Raw genomic sequence first — 16,241 nt, 5'->3', positions numbered from 1 at the left:
AACTAATACATTCTATGCAATTTCTTTTTTAGCTTTAGATGTTATCTACAACCTCCTACTGTGGAGGCCACCTTCCCCCCAGAAACTAAAACACACACACACACACGCACGTGCGCCTTCCTAATCTGGTTCTATCACAGTCCCTATTTCAATCAGCCTTTGGGATTTAATACAGTACAGCTCACCACCTACCTGGTCTATCAGGGCACACCGGGACGAAGTTCCTTTCTGCTACCAACTTTTGCTTTCCCTGGTGTTAACAAATGCCTCATTCCCCTCCTTCTCGTCTGTCTTTTTCTTAGCTTTCCATGTACCTTTCACTATTTCTTTCCCAGACTCTTCAAAGAAATGCAACGTGCTGGCTCAAAAGCATGTCACCTGACTCTCCTCCCTCCAGGGGCCAGGGCTGGACTCGGCCTGGAGCGTGGGCCAGACCAACAGAGCGCGCCGGGCGATGGCATGCGGCCTCAGCAAAGCCACGGGGGAGTCGGCGCCATGCTGAGCAGACGCGCTCCCTGGAGAGGCCCGGGGCGGGGGGGTGGGGCCCCCCAAGAGCCATGGGGGCGGCATTCTAAGCGGTCCCTGCAGCCCAGCAGAGCCCTCAGATGCAGCCTCCTGGGGGCCAGGGCTCTAGCCACCCACCGAGCCGCTTCAGGACTTCCAGCCCACACAGGAACCACGGGGTAGTAAGTGTCTGTTGTTTCAAGTCACTGAGTCTCGGGGGAGTCATCACACAGCAACAGAAGACGAACGCAGTGTCACCTCCGCTTAACACGGTCCAGCCCCTCCAGCGACCTGTCTCCTCCACCCCGTGCCGTCCCTCCCGGACGCCGCCCCCCGCTCCGGTGCTGGCTGGTCCCTCTCCACCAGCTCTCAAGCCTGTCTGGACTGCCCTGCACCCTCACCCTCGGAATCCCTTTCCATCTCTGGGTCAAGCCCCACCCTTGGCCACACCCTCCTCTTGGGTGGCACGGCACACGGCAGGCACAGTTTCTGACTGGGGGAGTCTGAAAATATCTTCATCCCACAGTCCCATTTGACTGCCGGACTGGATACGGCATCCCGGGCTGGGAATCACGGGCTGCCTCTGAGAGCCAGACGCCCACCCAGGTCCCGCTGGTACGCGTCCTCAAGCCCTGAGCCCGGGCATCCCTCACACGTTGCACCTTCACGGCAGCCCGAACAGCGCCCTCTTCTCTCCTTTCAATCTGCAGAAACGCCCTTCAGTTATAAGCGACCTTCTTTCAACTTTCTTGCCTTCATTTCCTCTGTTCCCAAACTTCCAGGATTTAATTTTGGACCTCTCGGACTAACCTTTTAACTGACAAACAAAAACAAAACCCCCAAAACCGAAAGCAAACCTCTTCGTATCTCTGAATTTTGTTCTACTTTTTTCTTCAGGATACTTTCTAAATATCATTACCCCCTACACTTCCATAATTAAAAACAAAACGTCTGCCGCTGTAACTCTCAGACAGGCGTCTCCTCCCCTGCCCCTGGCGGCTGCCCTCCTTCGGGTGTTCAGCGCTTCCCAACCAAGCCCCAGCCCAGCCACCTCCCCGGCCTTCCGTGCCCAACATCTCACGGCCACACGCGCACCTGCCCACGCTCCACGCGCTCTCAAGACGATGGGGAGCAAACTCCGGTTCCTACAACGCGCCAGGTAAGTCGGGTCTTAGGCCCTCCGTGACTCCCGGACCCCAACCCTAACCCCGCCCCCAGGGGCGTGCTCTCCCGCTGCCGCGCCCCTTCCGCAGTCCCGCGGCCCTGCCGACGCCACTCTCTCCACCGGGACCCCTCCCTCCCCTGAACGCTTACTCGGCCTCGCAGACAGGGTCCTCTGCTTGACAAGCACCCGCCCGGCTAGCACCTTTCTCCAGGCTCTCCAGCACCCAACGTGCTGCTCACCGTCACCCGAGCGTGCGGCTGCTCCTCCACCCGTCTCCCGGTTTCCTCGCTCCTGTTCAGTCACCAGCGTTCCCTAGGTCTGACACTGCCTGGCACATGGCGGGGGCTTAGACACCAACAGTGCTTGCAGGGAAGCCACTGCAGATGCATCTGAAGCACACAAACTCATGCTTTTAAAGAAAACTGGGCTCAATTTGATTTGTGGCACTGCGAGAGAAAGCGTTTGCTTCTCCTTTCCTTTAAAGGCCACCGTGCAAACCAATACATCAATCAACGGACTCAGTTCCACACCTGGGCTAGAGGACTCTGCGGTCCCTTCCAACCACTCGCCTTTGGAGAACAGAGATGACACAGCTACGTATAAGTCCAGGGTCCCGACCCGAGAGCACCAAAACCCGATCTTCTCCCCACACCCCCGGTTATATACAAGTCATCCGTGCCACTCAGAATTTCAGGACTGAAAATAATCTTAAGAATGAGAAAGTCCAACCGTTTCCACTTACAGTTTGGAAAACTGAAGCCCAAACAGCGGATCTGCCCGAGGTCCCGGGGGTGTTGATAAAAATGCCCGCAACACCTTCAGGTATTATATGTGTGTGTGTAGGTATACGGATCTGTATGTGCATCTCAGTAACCTTACCCTTTTCCACGTGGCCAGCAGCTGCTTGTCAGACATCTGCTCTGGATAATCCGCAACTGCAAACACACATCCCAGTAAGAAGCCTTCTTCTGGAACTAGAATAGAATCATACGCGTTAAAGTCCCAAACGCATGAATGTGTGCACAAAACATAAACAAGCTCATCTTGCAGGGTTCAGTATGAATGCGTGAAGCGAGTCACGCTCGACCATCACGTATCCACCAGTACGGTGAGGACCTCTGGCACACTGCTGCAAACATAGCTACTCACCTGTCTACGTTAAGTGACTGAGAACACGAAACCAACGGTTCCTGCCTGGGCACTGAGCATCCGAGTTGGTCCCTGCGGCAGCCTGATGTTCTATGGACGCCACTGTTCACTCCGGGGTATGGCGTCCCAAAGTACCAAAGAAATCTGACTGTCCCGTCCCCCTAACTATGTCCTTTGTTAGGTAACGAGACCCCCGTTCCCCGTTTTCTAAGAGTTGTTTTGGCATGAATCCTTACCCTACCTGCAAACACTCTCCAAGTAAGTACAGGACTGTTGGGAGAAAAAGAAGGAAGAAGCCACATTACTAACTCTCTACTGATGGGTCGTGTCCGAACAGCTGGCGCTGCGGCTGGCACGGCGGGGCCTGGGGCGCCTGCGTTTGCATCTGCTGCTGCTGGTGCAGGCGCTGGAGCTGCTGCAAGTGTGCGAGCTGGTGCTGCAGCGCCTGCTGCTGCGGGGGTAACTGAGGCTGGTGGGCCTGCGGCGGTGGCCGAAACGGATGCGGCGGCGGCGGGTAAGGCTGCTGCTGGAGCTGCAGGACCTGCTGGGGCGGCAGGTGCAGGACGGACGGCGGGGCCGGTGGTGACAGATGTGACTCCGGGGTCACTTTCGCCTGGCTGAGCAGCGCTGCATTCGCATGGCTCTGCTGGCTGTGGTTCACCTGTGGCTCTAAGGTCTTTGTCGGAGCTGCGAGGGACTGTAAGATCTGGAAACAGAAATCAGGCGAGGTGGTCATCAGCAGCTGCTGACATGTGCTCCCCGGCCCTCATCAGGAGGGCGACGGCACACCCTACACGCCGTCAGCCAGACGTTCGCTGGCCGGACGGTGCAAACACAGCTGCCGTTGTCTCCTGTGCACTAAGCATCACCAGCCTCCGTGAAGCAAGTAAGTTCATATCGTGAGACATTTTCCCCAAAATGTGAAACTAACCTCAGTGAAGTGGAACAAGCTAATGAGTGAAAGCTGACCGACACAAGCTCAAGTGGCCAACGTGCTCTAGAGCAGAGGGACGGGTGTTCGGCCACAATGACCTCGCCGGCCCCAGGGCGCGGCCTTGTCCCTCCGGGGCCCCCTCCTGCCCGGCCACGAAGGCACCGGCAGCCGGACAGTCTGACCCAAGCCTCCTTCCCACAGCTGCCGCTTCCCATAGGAGCAAGGGGTCCGGCAGAGGAGGACGCAAAGACCTGTGAAGGCACGGGACACAGGCGACCCTGGAGAGCAGCCGCCGGCCCCTCCCGTCTGCGGTCGTCCTGCTCTGTCACACGAACGAGGGACGGAAGAGACACCAGCACTAGTTTTGCTTGCGTGGTCGACCTTCCCCCAGCCGAGAGGCCCTCAGCACAGCTGGTACACTCGCCTTCCTCAGAGGTGACGGGAGCTCCACACGTGGAACAGAACACCTCAAGCTAGAGAACCCCGCCGCCAGCCAGCTGGGGTTGAGTTCACCCTCCCTCCCAGGGACAGGAGTCGGCCTGAGGGCCGAATAAGCTGCAAGGCGGGAAGGGGCCGGACCGGGACCAGGAGACACCAGCTCGCTGAGCGTCAGATCGCCATGTCATTTTACTACCCTGCGCAGCGCTGGATGTAACAAAAGAAACGTGTCATACAATGAATTTTCCCAACATGCTCAAGTAAGAAAAATTGGAAGCCAACTTCTCATAGTCAAGGAAGCCAGTAACAAACAGATTTTACCAAAAGTCAATCAATACAATTTATCCCTATTAAAAACATCCTTGTCATTTAAATAAAACTCCAGAAATGCAACTTTCACATAAACCAAACCTATACAAAAATCTCAAATATGTTTTTGACATATCACTTAAAACAGACTCCAAAACATAAAGGTTATATAATTTGCAAGAGTAACAGACTTTGGATTTAGTGGTGAAATAAATTAAAATTGAAATAAGTTAAACTCAAGGGTTTGAGTATATCTGTCTTTGAAGTCAGCCTATAGGTAAGACATCTCTATAAGGAGACTCTTTGGGTACTTTGAAAACTCCTCAAGTTGAGCTCTGAGCAGGAAGAAAAGTTTTCAACACGTTTGTAATCAACAGGATAACTAATTCTTCTCTACCAAGTGTTAAAAAATACCCAGTGAAGTGGAGGGAGAAATGAACCCCACCACATACCCTGCACAAGTATACAGAACAGCATTTGGGACGCTAACATTTCCATAAAAAAGCAGGCAGGGGCTTCCCTGGTGGAAGTCCGCCTGCCGATGCGGGGGACGCGGGTTCGTGCCCCGGTCCGGGAGGATCCCACATGCCGCGGAGCAGCTGGGCCCGTGAGCCATGGCCGCTGAGCCTGCGCGTCCGGAGCCTGTGCTCCGCAATGGGAGAGGCCACGACTGAGAGGCCCGCGTACCGCAAAAAAAAAAAAAGAGGCAGGAGTGGGGAGGGGACCCTGCCTGGATATCTGCAGATGGGCCACGAGCCCACACAAAGGACACTGGTCTGGCAGAGGGGTCATGGGGTCAGGGGTGGGAGGGAGTTACCATCACTTTACAGCCTGTGGTACCCTTAAAATTTAAACTTTTGTACATATGTTACTCTTTCACCCCCAGAAGTAAAAGCCTAGGGTAGATTTGATACAGCCTGCCTGTCTGCCATCACGAACAGGGCTGACCTGACTGCCGCTCCCCAGGCCAGGGGAGCTCCTGGTGGCGTCAGGTGGGCCGGCAGGAACGCCCGGGGCCAGGACTCAGCTGGAGGCCCCTTCCGTGGGCGACCATGTTCTGAAGGGGCTGGGGGAGGCCAAGACGCAACAGGAGGGCAACTCAGAGCAGACAGAGACACTGGCAAGAGCCCAGCCACCTCTCAGAGGCTGAGAGGTGGACAATGGCCTGGAAAGCCGTGCATGCACCTGGCCAGCCTGGCTGGGGAGCGGGCAGCCCGGCAGGCCAGGGGGTGTGAGGTGCCCCTTAGAACACCTTGCACACTCATCACATGGCTTGTTCAACCCTCTGACCTGCCTCTGGCCGAGAACCTATGTTAGTCCTGAAGAATCAAAGAAAAACTCTTAACTGCTTGGGCACACGATTCGCCACACTGCCAACTACCATTTTTAGTGAACGTCAACTGTGAATTTTTCCCTCATAGTTGCCACAGTCCTCACTTAAACTACTTAATACTGAGAGCCACAACATTTTCATAAAACAGCACGATACACACCACACGGCTCCTAACCACCAGAAAGTTGCAATTTAAACAGGAGTTTGGGACTTCCCTGGTGGCGCAGTGGTTGAGAGTCCGCCTGCCGATGCAGGGGACACGGGTTCGTGCCCCGGTCTGGGAAGATCCCACATGCCGCGGAGCGGCTGGGCCCGTGAGCCATGGCCACTGAGCCTGTGCGTCCGGAGCCTGTGCTCCGCAACGGGAGAGGCCACAACAGTGAGAGGCCCGCGTACCGCAAAAAAACAAAAAAAACCCCCCAAAAAACAAAAAAAACCAGGAGTTTGATGGTTGCTATGTTTCCTCAACCCCCTGATCTAATTTTAAACCAAATCTTTTATTTCTAACATTTCAAAGGTTCATTTTCTTCACATCTAGCAGCAAAATGGCCTAGTGTTCTGACACTGCTGAGAACCCTCAGACCTCTGCGCAAGCGTTCTCATTAGTGATCAAAACCATTCCCTCGCTAGAACTGGTCCCGCCTCTGCACGCGGCTGAGTAGATCAGGTCCGTCTTCTGCGGAGGTCCGACCTGCAGGACGACGCAAAGGCAGAGATACGCCCAGCCCACCCCGCCTCCGGGTGTAGTCAGCATTTCCATTTCCAATGAGATGAGTTTACCTCTACATCCAAATGGAGGGAACTTGGGATTTAAGTCAACATCCACTGTATTTGAAAAATGCGGAATCCAGAAGACATGCCCAGTCACTGACCAGCAGTGCTTTCTACCCTCCAGTGAACGGACAGCTCCGCACTTCCGTCCTGTTCCCGCTCCTCGTTCCTCAGCTGAGGACGGGGGAAGAGGCTTTGCACACCGGCTCCTCCATCCTCCCAGCGCCCACGTGGGTCTCCGCCTGCCAGCAGGGCAGGCCCCCTGAACAGCCCAGGTCGCCTCTCCAGACCGGCTGGCCCTCCAGCCTCCCCACGCCCCCAATTTCTGATCTCCCCTCCGCGCTCTGCCTCTGGCCTGGCATCCGCATCCCGCCCACCCCGCGTGCTCCGTCTTCCGACCACCTCCTCGCTCTCCGCGAGGCCCCTGCGGAGCTGGGTGCTGACACGCGGGCCCAGGCGCCCACAGATGCGCCCACTCTTTCCTGGGCTCCACCTTCTCCCTGAGCCTTGGTGACACCATCGGGCGAGGCCTGGCCCTGCCATTCTCTGACCACCTCATCTCAGGGACCTCGTCCTCGTTCCCTCAGCCTCTCGCTGCCAATCCCCCTTCAGACTCAAACTCACCTCCAGGACCAGAGGGATTAACACAAAGCATGACGGGATGGAGTTCGGGAAGTGAGCACACAGATGGAGCCCCAGTCCACAGGGCACAGCTGCTGCTCGGTCATGAAGGACAGGCACCGTTCAGACTTCAGATGCCAGCTCCGTTCTACGACACCATCCACTTCTCAAGACAGCCCGGAAACCCCGTCGTCACGGAGAATCTCACGATTTGGGCAAACAAATCAAATTTAAATTATCTGGGCCAAACTAAACATGTTGAGCAGAACGCGGCCCGTCAGTGACTGGTACGTGACCTCACTCTCCGCCTTTATCCCCAAAGCCACCGCACCCCCAAAACTGCTTTCCCTTCCGGGCTGCCAGGTACCCGTCGCCGCGGGGCTGCTCTCCGCGGCCCCCTCCCTGCCTGGGCCAGGCCCCACTGTGCTCACACTGGCTGACGGCCCAAGCTGGGGTCGTCAACTTACACTGGCTCCGAACCGGCTGCGGTAACACGTCTTCCCAGAATCTCGTGTCGACTGTCGGAACCTTGTCCCCGAAGCCCCTGAGCCCCGTCTCTCCCCACACACCCTGCCCGCCTTTCTCGGGATGCCACCCCTCCGGCGTCTCGAGGACCAGGCACGATCAACTGGTCACTGCTGAAGCAGAGGGAGGGGAGGAAGAGTGCTCTTCATGCACCTTTAACCAATAAAGACTCTTAAAAACCTCCCCGCCATCAGACGTGACTGTGGTGCTGCGACTCGTAATAAGAAGTAGCTACTTGCCCACCCCGACGAGATCCCCCCAGTGGCTCCTTACATGGAAGACAAGACCCTACGTGTCAACCTCCACCCACTCACCTAAGTTCAAGTCTCAATGACTTTCCTCCCTTAGAACAGGGGTCCCCCACCCCCCGGTCAGGAACCAGGCCGCACAGCAGGAGGTGAGTGGCGGGTGGGCGGCGAAGCTTCAGCTGCCGCTGCCCGCTGCCCGCCGTCGCCTGGGTCACTGCCTGCACCATCCCTCCCACCCCCGTCCGCCCGCGGAAAAACCGGTCCCTGGTGCCAGAAAGGCTGGAGACCGCTGCCTTGGAACACGGCAAGGTCACGCCTACTCCAGGGTCTTCACAGCCGCTGCCCCTTCACCCACAACTCTGCCCTCAGCTCTGCCCAGGGCCGCCTGCAGTTGACTCTCCGCTTAATTTAAGGGGCCTCCTCCCCCAGCGGCCCTCATAGTACACGACCCCTTATTACTGCCTTCTGAACACCTATGCTGACTGTCGGCCTGCTCCACCTGCAAGGAGGGCGGGGCCCGTCTGTCTCATTCACCATCTTGCCTCCGGGGCCCCAGATACGCAGACGGGCCCACACCACCCAGACGACTTCCTCTCCGTCTTCACGTGAAAAACATTTACGACAACTTTCAAGGTCCATCCCGTACCAACAGGCTCCAATCACAAAACTGTAAATTAAGATTAAGGCTCCGTCAACGAGTGAATTAATTTATGTTACGCTACTTGTCTACCGTGGAGCTCTGTATAAGCAAACAAGGAACAGCTGGCAGCCTGCAGGCTCCTCTTTGCTGCCACCGCTAATGAAACCGAGCAGGCGTGGAAGCCGTTTCCGGGGGCGGCGCCCGCCACTGGCGTCCTGGTGCCAACTCAGCAGTCAGGCCTCCAACTACGTGCCTGCCGTCACCCTCTCGTACACGGCATTTATGACACTGAAATACGTACACGTGTACGTATACACAGATAAAGACCGTGGGACGTGCTCTCAGGCAAATAAATACTGCTTGTAAGTTACTTGTCCTGAAGAAGCAGAAGACAATAAAATAAATATTTGAAAAGGCTGTAAAATCCAGTATTTAAATCTTTTGTTTTTTAAAGAGTGACTTACGTGTGCTACGTTGGCCGGCCGGTTGATCTGCTGAATGTCAGCATTATTAGTGATATTTCGCAAGGTCCGCACAGCTGGACTCCAAGCGGCTATCATCTCTGACCTTTCGGAACTCTGGAGGCTTTGTCCTGAAGCCATTAAATTACCGCGGACCTCGGGGGGCAGGACGTTCCCTGGGACGGGCGGCACGTTGGCACACAAGTTAATTAACCCGGGCTCCTGGCCAGGAGGCAGCCTGCGCTTCGCTGCCGCTAACTGCGGGACCTCCGCGGGCGTCCAGTTTAAATTTCTCTCTTGTTTTTCAGGTGACGAATCTGAAGAATCGTCAAACATCAATTCCCCTTTGGATTTTTCAGCGTTCGACTTGGGTGAGAGCTGCTGGCCACCCGAGGGGGAGCCGTCCTGAGAGCTGGCGGGGCTGAACCTCTCCTCCGCGCTGGCCTCCTCCAGGGACTCCGGTTCCTCATTCTCCTCCTCCTCTTCCTCCTCATAAACGACGAGACGAGGATGGTAAAGGGCTTCGTCCTTCTTAGTCTTCTCAGATATGCAATCCAGGACCCAGTCGGGCGTCACGATTTTAATGCTTGCTCTCTTTAAAGCACATTCATATTTCTCCTGCGGGCGAAGCACAAACACACACGGAAACAAAACCGCAAGTTTTATCAGATTTCCTAGAAGTACGCACTCGAAGCAAGAACTTTAGGAGAGGGACACAGCTCCTGTTGTTGCCACTTTACCCAGAGGAGAAGCTCACACCCCTTTTAGACAGAGAACACGCGACACAACGAACCATGTGTCGATGGTCTTAGGTCGGCTTCAAGTCTGCCGAATTCGCTTTTACGAAGGCAACTTCAGGTAATGCTACGCACAGCTAGGAATCCTACGAGAGACTCTCAGGAACGCCAGGCGGCCTGCCGTCCAATCTGGTTGTCACTGACTGCTGCTCTGTGCAAAGTGTCACTGATCGGGACACCTTCAGGGCCATGGGCAGTCCTGGGAGCGTGGGGACGCTCCTCAGTCAGGTGGGCGAGTGTTTATCGAGCTCATTCTACCTAAGACACAAAGGCCGCAACAATTCTCTGCTAGCGAGGCTTCTGACTTAGTTCTGGACAGAAGTTAAACATGCACAACAGGAATACAACAGAAACCCAGCGCGAAGTCCCGAGGGCACAGGGCAGGGAGGCCTCGCTGGACGGCAGGGTCTGGCAGGGTCTGGTGGGAGCAGTGAGCTGGGGACACTGGGCAGGGGCGCTGACAGGCAGGCAGAGGGCGCTCCTGCGGGGTAGAGGGCGGAAAGAAAGGAACGCCCAAGGGAAAGGGAGATGAGCAGGGAATCTTAAACGAGAGTTACATGATAAAAGGGCTTTAAAATAAACAAGTTTGGAAACATGGCTCGGTTAACCGACAGAGTCTGACCCACCTGCTCTAAAGCCTCGGATACCAGCAATTCTCCAGAAAACACATAATTGGGGCCCCACACTAAATCCACTCCTGCTGTCGGCAGGCGGCCGGGCTGGAGGATCCCAGGGTCTCTCCCGAGCCCCACCTTCACCCTTCAGCAGGGATGAAGGACTTACACCCAGAAACCAGCTCCCTCCTCCAAAGGCTAATCAACCTACTTGGGTTTTCTATTGATTGTTATGAAATTCCTTCATTCTTCTCAATTTAAAACATTTTAAAAATTCAAGAATACAAAGGATAGTTTCATCATGCCATTTATATATTTTCTCCATAAATTTATCCAAAAATGCAAAAAAAAGAATTTGTTTTAAACATGCCATTTATTTTGTGTGTGTAGTCAGCTAGTCTGTTTGACAAATCCACTCTATTCATATGCTGCCTCAAATTATAATTTGACTCTTCAGAAGTATTCACTCATAGTTTTAAAAGTTATAAAGTCTTCATTCCCCTTAAACTAGCTACCTAAAATCAAATGACTTATTTTTAGCCATAGATGAATACTGATATAAAAAGAAACCCTACACTATTTAACCAAAGCATACTACTTATCTCTTAAATTGTTATGTAAAATATAATTTTTTACTCAAGTAGATTTTAAGACTCACCTCAAATTTTCAGAGTCTCCCCTTGGACTGTACAGCTTACTAAGTTACAAGCAAACTCATGGGCTAACAGGTTATTTTCTTGTCGGGAAATGAACATGATGAACGGCATGCATTTATGGGCCACCTCTGCTCCAGATGCCCTAGAAAGGGACCCTCTTGACGGGGGGGGGCGTCAGCCTTCCACACCCCTGCGCCCAGGCCCGGCCACACGCCTCCCACCCCTCCTGTGAGTCAGTGGCACTCGGGCGAAACATACACAGCGCTGACTCAGATTGAAGGCAACAAAAAAAGGAGCTAATGACTGACACGTGGAAACGTTAGCTAGTCAAAAGGCTTTCCCTACTATAAATAGACTTAATTCTCAAATTTATAAATGTTCATGGAAGGAAAAAAGCTTGATTTCCACACAACGGTCGTTCTCAAACTTCATGTGCCTCAGGCTCCCCGGGCTCCCCCTTCCCTGGCAGGTTCTGATTTACTAGGTCTGGGGCGGGCTGGACAGACTGCGGTTCTAACAAGTCCCGGGAGGCTGATGCTGGCGACCTGGGACCCCACCTGGGACCCCCAGAGCCCTACGGCCCTCCAGTGCTTAGAGAGAAGAGTCCCGTGCTTAAGGAGATAAACGCAGTTTTAAATATTCCAGATTACTAAGAAGGACAGTACACTGAGAACTTCACCAAATGCATGCTTATAATTACCCTCAGTACAAGCCTTTTAAAAAAATTGTGAAGAGGACTAATATGTATTTTCACAAAAATGAACTGAAGTTTCAGTGGACGTGAAAGGAAACTCTTAGAGATTCAAAAAACTATCCTATTTTCAACATGAAATAAACCCAAATTTCTTTGTCTTTAAAAGTCACATCTGGCTCAAAACAAAATTTATAATCCTCTCACATCCTTTGTGGAATGAAGCTGTGTATAAATAATATAAACTAATGTTATCAGCTTTTGTAAAACGGAATCCAGTTAATTTAAACGAAGTTCAAAGAAGATATCTGATTACCGGGAATACTTAAATGACATTCAAAAGGAGAACGTACATGGGACACTTACCCCCTTTGGTTCTGGAACAACCAGGTGCGTGCACTTCTTGTCGAGAGTCAGCTGGCAGCCCCCGCCATGGAAGGTGAGCATAGCCCACAGGGCGCTTCTGTCCTCAGGGGACACCTGGCAGGAACCAGAAAGCAAGCTTGCATCAGGAGGCTCCACCTCTGCTTACCTACTCGCTCACTTTATGATTAAAATACACTGTGACAGCATAACAATTTTGCTTTATCTACTTTCTCCCTTTTACTGAATGAAATTAGCCTAAGGGTATTAGTGGGAAAAACAGATGAGCTTCTAGCTATTTGTTTGTTATAATAAAAACTTTTACTCCTATCGTGAGTTTTATAATCGTCACTTTTTTTGCCTTGTCACCAAGTAAATTGAAAAATACTTATATCCACACTCCAGAGACTGAATGGAGGATTATTTCGTTCTATAACAAAAATGATAGGAAAAAGAACTAGTACACCACTCCATCTTCCACCTGTGTCATTTTTTAAAAATGTTTACATACAATAGTATCAAAATCATATTTAAGGAACTCCTTAATAATTAATGGATAACAAATACTAATTATGAAATGGATAAAATAAAAGGTAAAAATACAGTGGTGCGTAAGCTGAGGGGAAAACGTAAGTATCAAACACACAGAAAATAAGGCAAGCATAAAAGGAACAATTCTTATGCTTGCTGAGCGATGAAGTGGAGACTCCAGATGTAACGGCTCACGTGGTACAACAGGTTTCACTACAACAACCGACCAGCTACCATTTATTGCCTGCCTCCTATGTGCCAGGAACTGTGCCAAGGGCTCCGCGTCCACCCCTAGTCCCCGTGACCCGGTGGTGGGGTGCACACTCACAGAAATGACAGCTAGTAACTGGAAACCCAGACCCGGCTCCAAGCTGTATTTTCCCACTGCTCTAGACTGCTTCTCTAAGGGCGGTTACTACCAAACGTAATTACTAAAAAATAAACTTTAGCGTCTCAAAGACAAAAGAAACATTTAAGAAAAATAAAGGTGTTAATCCTAAGATAATCCTCTAAGTCAATTTTTTTCTAGATAACTTATTATAAACTGTGAATTATGGCTAAGACTTCTGAACTTTGTCTCAAGTTAATTTTTTTAAAGTGTTGACAAAGAGCATGTTTTTTCCTTGTTAACTGCCATTATTCAGCCGGCCAAAGATCTAACATTCTATAGCTACTCTCATCCATTTCACAAATATTCCTAGAAATTATTTTGCATTCCATACTACTCTGTGAATACTAACAAGAACACACTAATTTTATAAAATCACCTTAAAAATCATTATCTTCTCTCTCTTTAATTTAGTAAGTCAGTGTCACATTTCAGGATACTGGATCAGAAGATGTTATTTTTCTTAAGAGACTTTCACAAAAACATTTACATCCTGCAGCCTCTGGAGGTGAGATTTAATTACACGGTAATACATATTACTCTAATGAATCATTATATAATCTTTATTTAAAATGAAGGAAAACCCATAATCTAGATATGGCTTTATCACAAAGACTGGCCACCCATCAGTTAGGTATTATTTTTATTTCACTGACTGCAGTAACTCTAGTCCTGTACCCTGCTGGCCTGGATCCTGGCCCGGGTCTCAACAGGGCACAGGAAGTTGCTGTGGAAAGAACATCACATCGGGAAGAAGGGAGGCCTGGAATGGACACAGGGCCTCCAAACTCCAGCTAAGAGCAACTCGGAAAACCTCTGAGAACCAGATTCTTCATCGGCGAACGTTTGGGTTAAATGACTGAATGCGCAAACCAGCTCATTCAATGAATCTGTATCAGCATAATTAAGAATGCTCTTTCCACACCAAAATGTTAATGACAGTTACCTAGTGGTGACAGGATTATGGGGACATTTTAATTTTAATTTTTATACTTTTCTGTATTTTCCAAATTTTCAAGAGCATTAATTTTATAACTGGGGAAAAGTGCTTTTCTTTTTTAAAAAAAGTAATCTTCCTAAACTACATGTCTACGGTCTCAGCTAAGAAAGCCTGGATGTCTCCTCAACACCTTATGGCTGAGATCTGGAAGTTTCCAGACGGTGTCTCGGGCTTTCCTGATCTGTGTGTGCCTCAGCCCTGGTCCTGCTCCCAGCTGCTGCCACACCTGCGCTCTGACCTGCGGCCCCTCACCTGAGCTGCTCTCTCTGCCTCTGTGCCCCGCCCCTAGCCTCGGCTCAGCGCCCACGGCCCCTGCACTCCCACAGCAAGCTGCCCCTCTGAATGTGCACCTCTGTCCCAAGCAGAGGCCACACCTCCACCCGCGTCCCTCTCGAGGAAGGGCTTCCCCCTGTGCCCCGGGGGCGCCCTCCTTCTCCAGGTCTCTCCGCCAGACACTCCTGGCTGCAGCCCCACAAGCTCTCCTTGTCCCGTCTTGCTTGCGAGCTACCATCCTACTGACTGGAGCCTTAGGTGAGAACCACGTCCTCCACTCTGGTACCTTCGACAGGACCTAGTACAGTACCAGGCACATGGGTAGGCAGTCAAGAAATATCTGTGGATTGAGATACAGAATGGAAAGGCTTTGATCTCTTTAGTCCTCCAGATTTAAATGAGGACCCTGGCCAGGCTCTCCATCAGACTCATGACCTGTCCCCGCGACCTACCCAGCACATTACAACAGAGGCCTCAGCCTGCATCAATACCGGCTCAGAAGAAGGCAGGTGATGTCTGTGCTTCCCAACTTCTGCTGGCACAAGCTCCCTTCCCTACCTCTCCCTGGAGAGCTCTGGAAGACTCCAACAAAGAGCTCCAGCTTGTATCAACACCCTGACGGGAAAAGACAGAAGGTCACTGAGAACCACCAAGCAAACAGTCCTTTCACAGCGCTGGAGCCCTGCCTGCCTGCCGTGTGCACGTGCGCGTGTGCAGGTGCTCCAGAGGCCTACCAGGTGCAGGTTAACTGTCGTGATCGCCCCTCCTGGTACTGCTCCCACACCCTGCACCCGCTTCAGCTCCGCGTATGTGACATTCCCCTTCTGGACTGTGCCCTCACCCGAGGGGGGGAACTGTATCCTCATTTATCCGCACCCCTGGGCGTTGTTCCCGTCACAAAGCATCCTCACGTATTTGGTGAACCGAAGTCCTTTCGCTGCACACTGAACATACGTTTGTTAGTATGTCTCACAACTGAATTCACATTTTTTAGCAACCACAAAATACTAGTGTCCCCAGTGCACTTTTCTGAACCAGGGCTTCTTCGTATGAACTAGTATCAAGTAAAGCCTTCCCCAGTCTTAGCTGAATGATCTTTATTCAAATAAAGCAGAGCTTTCTTTTCACCATCACGAGTGGCGAACTGTGAGGATAAGTGCAGTAACTGACCCATAAAGGTCATACCGACTCTGTTATTCCTAACGAATGTGCTTAAAAGGCTATAAAATTCCGCCGAGCACTCGCTGCGTCCGCCTTGGTCCACTCCAGCCCCAGCCGCTCCCCACCCGGAGAAACACCTGCAGCCGGGCTGCTTCCCAGACGCCCGCACGCCCCCGCTTCCTTCACGGGGTCCCCGTTCTCCTCCTCCACTGACCTCACCTGTAGCTCCTCAGCCCAGAACCCGAGGTCCACCTAGACCCCTAAGCCTGTGTGCCAGACACAGAGCCCCACGCTGCCGTCTTCCCGCTCCCGGGTCAACGAGCAGCATGGAGGGGCACCAACTGTCGCTCCGCACTGCTCCCTGGGGCCCTGCTCCGTCCCCGCAATAAAACCAACCACTATGTCTGACTTCATTCTCAGTCCCTCAGCATAACACCCCTCCTCCGGCACCATCTCTGTCTACTTCCAAGTCCCCTTTCTCCCCGGATCTCCCCATAACCCCACATGTTACGCAAGGCTCTATTCCTGACTACCTGTTCCCCTCTCTAGCTGCTCTGCAACGAAGCAGTAGCTCTCAGCCCCTCACGCTGCATCTCCCAGGCCCGACACTCGGACAGCGAGGGGCTTCAGTCCGACTTCATCACCTTCCCTCAGAAGCCAGAGTCCTCT

The 16,241-nt window shown here is 52.3% G+C and overlaps 1 protein-coding gene across 2 annotated transcripts in view; it reads right to left on the bottom strand.

The window, feature by feature from the left end:
- PAXIP1 (PAX interacting protein 1) overlaps positions 1-16,241 on the bottom strand; it is a 47,834-nt gene that overhangs the window by 18,923 nt on the left and 12,670 nt on the right. For both annotated transcript variants that reach the window (XM_082662521.1, XM_082662520.1), the window contains exons 5-8: positions 12,223-12,336; positions 9,102-9,716; positions 3,128-3,524; positions 2,549-2,643 (exon numbers count right to left, since the gene is read on the bottom strand). In XM_082662521.1, the coding sequence (XP_082518647.1) occupies positions 2,549-2,643; positions 3,128-3,524; positions 9,102-9,716; positions 12,223-12,336 (1,221 nt within the window). The remainder of the gene's footprint in view (positions 1-2,548; positions 2,644-3,127; positions 3,525-9,101; positions 9,717-12,222; positions 12,337-16,241) is intronic.

This window comes from Grampus griseus (genome assembly GCF_964374135.1).
Source record: "Grampus griseus genome assembly, chromosome: 9".
In the NCBI taxonomy this organism is placed as follows: domain Eukaryota; kingdom Metazoa; phylum Chordata; class Mammalia; order Artiodactyla; family Delphinidae; genus Grampus; species Grampus griseus.
The sequence above is the reverse complement of the archived record's forward strand: the minus strand, read 5'-3'. Positions and strand labels throughout refer to the sequence as shown.